The sequence below is a fragment of the Humulus lupulus genome, chromosome 3 (genome assembly GCF_963169125.1).
Source record: "Humulus lupulus chromosome 3, drHumLupu1.1, whole genome shotgun sequence".
Taxonomy (NCBI): domain Eukaryota; kingdom Viridiplantae; phylum Streptophyta; class Magnoliopsida; order Rosales; family Cannabaceae; genus Humulus; species Humulus lupulus.
Genome location: NC_084795.1, coordinates 30,503,140 through 30,505,489, shown reverse-complemented (window position 1 = coordinate 30,505,489; position 2,350 = coordinate 30,503,140). Strand labels below are relative to the sequence as shown.

General features: G+C 33.0%; 1 protein-coding gene across 1 annotated transcript; it reads left to right on the top strand.

Annotated features, from left to right (window-relative positions):
• Nucleotides 1-460: 460 nt before the first annotated feature.
• Nucleotides 461-1,339, top strand: LOC133823849 (uncharacterized). The gene has a single exon (XM_062256698.1). The coding sequence runs from the start codon at nucleotides 461-463 to the stop codon at nucleotides 1,337-1,339; it is 879 nt and encodes a 292-aa protein (XP_062112682.1).
• Nucleotides 1,340-2,350: the final 1,011 nt, after the last annotated feature.

Genomic DNA, 2,350 nt, shown 5'->3' with positions numbered 1-2,350 from the left:
TTGAGACAGGGCAAGAATTAAGAAATGTTTTTAATTAACTTACATGTGGTTTTTAATAATGATATATTATTGGAAAAATTATTTAAAATATATCATTATTATAATATAAATTAATATTAATTTATTTAAAATATTCAATAAAATATAAAATATTTATACTATAAAATGATAAAAAAAAATATAGAAAAATATTTAAGGAACAAAAAAGGCATTTTTCAATTAACTTCTTGATTCTCAAGTTCTCATTCACATTAACATGTTTGCTATTAGTTAATGTTAGTTAATAATGAGAGGACTTTGGCTTTCATTGATCTTGTGTTTATACTCATTTGATAATGATTCATTGTTACTATTTGTATTCAGGTTTGAAAGATTTGGTGTTGGACGTGTGTGATCCTTGTTTCAAGCAGCAAAGGAAAAGGTCTGTTTATTACACAAAATTTAATTGAATAATACATGAATGGATAAGAGTTGGATGCAAAATCGAAATAGACTAAGTCATGAGTATGAAAAAGGAGTTAAATCATTTCTTGATTTTGCATTTTCACACAATGAATTGAATGATTTGATCTCTTGTCCTTGCGTGAAATGCAATAATGGCTTGTTTAAAACTAGGAAAGATGTTGAGGATGATTTGATCATACATGGAATTCAAAAGACTTATACCCGTTGGTTTATGCATGGGGAAAGGGAAATTGAAAATGTAAGTAATGCAAATGAGGACATTAGTGAAGATTCAGATGAAGAATCAATGAATGATATTTTAGAGGCTCATTTTGGAGCTCCTAATATTAATAATTGGGTAGGTGTTGATTTTGATAGATATGAACACGAAGAGCCTAATGATGAAGCATCTAAGTTTTTTGCATTATTAAGAGATGCCAACGAAAAGTTATATCCAGAGTGCGAGAAATATTCGAGATTATCAGCCGTTGTTAAGTTACTTCACTTGAAATGTCTTAACCATTGGAGTAACAAGTCATTTACTAAGTTGTTGGAGTATTTAAATGACATACTACCGAAAGGTCATACCTTGCCAAATAGTTATTATGAGGCAAAGAAGATGGTGCAAGATTTAGGACTTGGATACATAAAAATAGATGCATGTAATAATGATTGCATGTTGTACTGGAAAGAAAATGAAAAAGAAGAAAAGTGTCTAACATGTGGACTATCAAGATGGAAGATAGATGAAGAACACAAAAAAGGAAAAAAAGTTCCTCATAAAAGATTGCGATACTTTCCTTTAACACCAAGGCTACAAAGGTTATACATGTCATTAAAGACAGCTTCACAAATGCATGGCATCATGATCGAAGAAGTAATGATGGGTTACTAAGGCATCCAGCAGACTCTAAGTCATGGAAAGAGTTTGACATGATGCACGAAAGCTTTGCCAAAGAACCTCGTAATGTTAGACTTGGGTTAGCAAGTGATGGATTCAATCCATTTGGTAATATGAGCAGTAGTCATAGTACTTGGCCAGTGGTTCTCGTTCCTTATAACTTACCTCCATGGATGTGCATGAAACAACCATATTTTATGTTGTCATTGCTAATACCTGGTCCTACTGCTCCAGGAAATAATATTGATGTATATTTGCAACCTTTAGTCGAGGAATTGAAAATGTTGTGGGATGTTGGTATTAATACATATGATGCATTTAGAAAATCAAATTTTAAGATGCATGTAGCTGTTTTATGGACTCTTAATGATTTTCCTGCTTATGGAAACTTATCTGGTTGGGTAAATCGAGGGAAGTTAGCTTGTCCTAGTTGTAATAAAGATACTCATTTTAGACGCTTAAAGTACAGTAATAAGAAGTGTTACATGGGACATCGTCGCTTTTTACCCATCAGACATAGATGGCGTACTCAATATTGGTTGTTTGATGGCACCAACGAAAAGAATATTCACTACAAGAAAATGGGGTTTTTACCTACCAATTGTAAGTGTAGATAAAACTAGTCTAATGGTGGGTAATATGGTTTACCTACCAATATTGAATTGGTAAAGATTGGTAGGTAAAGGTTAGTGGGGAAATAGTCTTTTCCTACACTTATTAATACTGGTAGGTAAAAGAATCAGTGGACCCCACTAAGTTATAAATCAATTGATGAGTCAGCAGATGACGTGTTTGATGATGTGGCATCCTACATGTCTGCTGACATGGTGTCCATAGTTTATGTGTCTGATGATGTGGCATCCTACGTGGCATACATCAAAACTGCCACTTGGCATCTTGTGGTTGCTCCACGTGTCAGACAATAATTTGTCCACGTGCTACGAGAAATTCGAATTATTGTGTTACTTATCCATTTTTTATCGATTATGTGGCACTAAATGATTG

Excerpts from the sequence above, each read along its gene's own strand:
- LOC133823849 (XM_062256698.1), top strand. The coding sequence starts at position 461 with ATGGATAAGAGTTGGATGCAAAATCGAAATAGACTAAGTCATGAGTAT.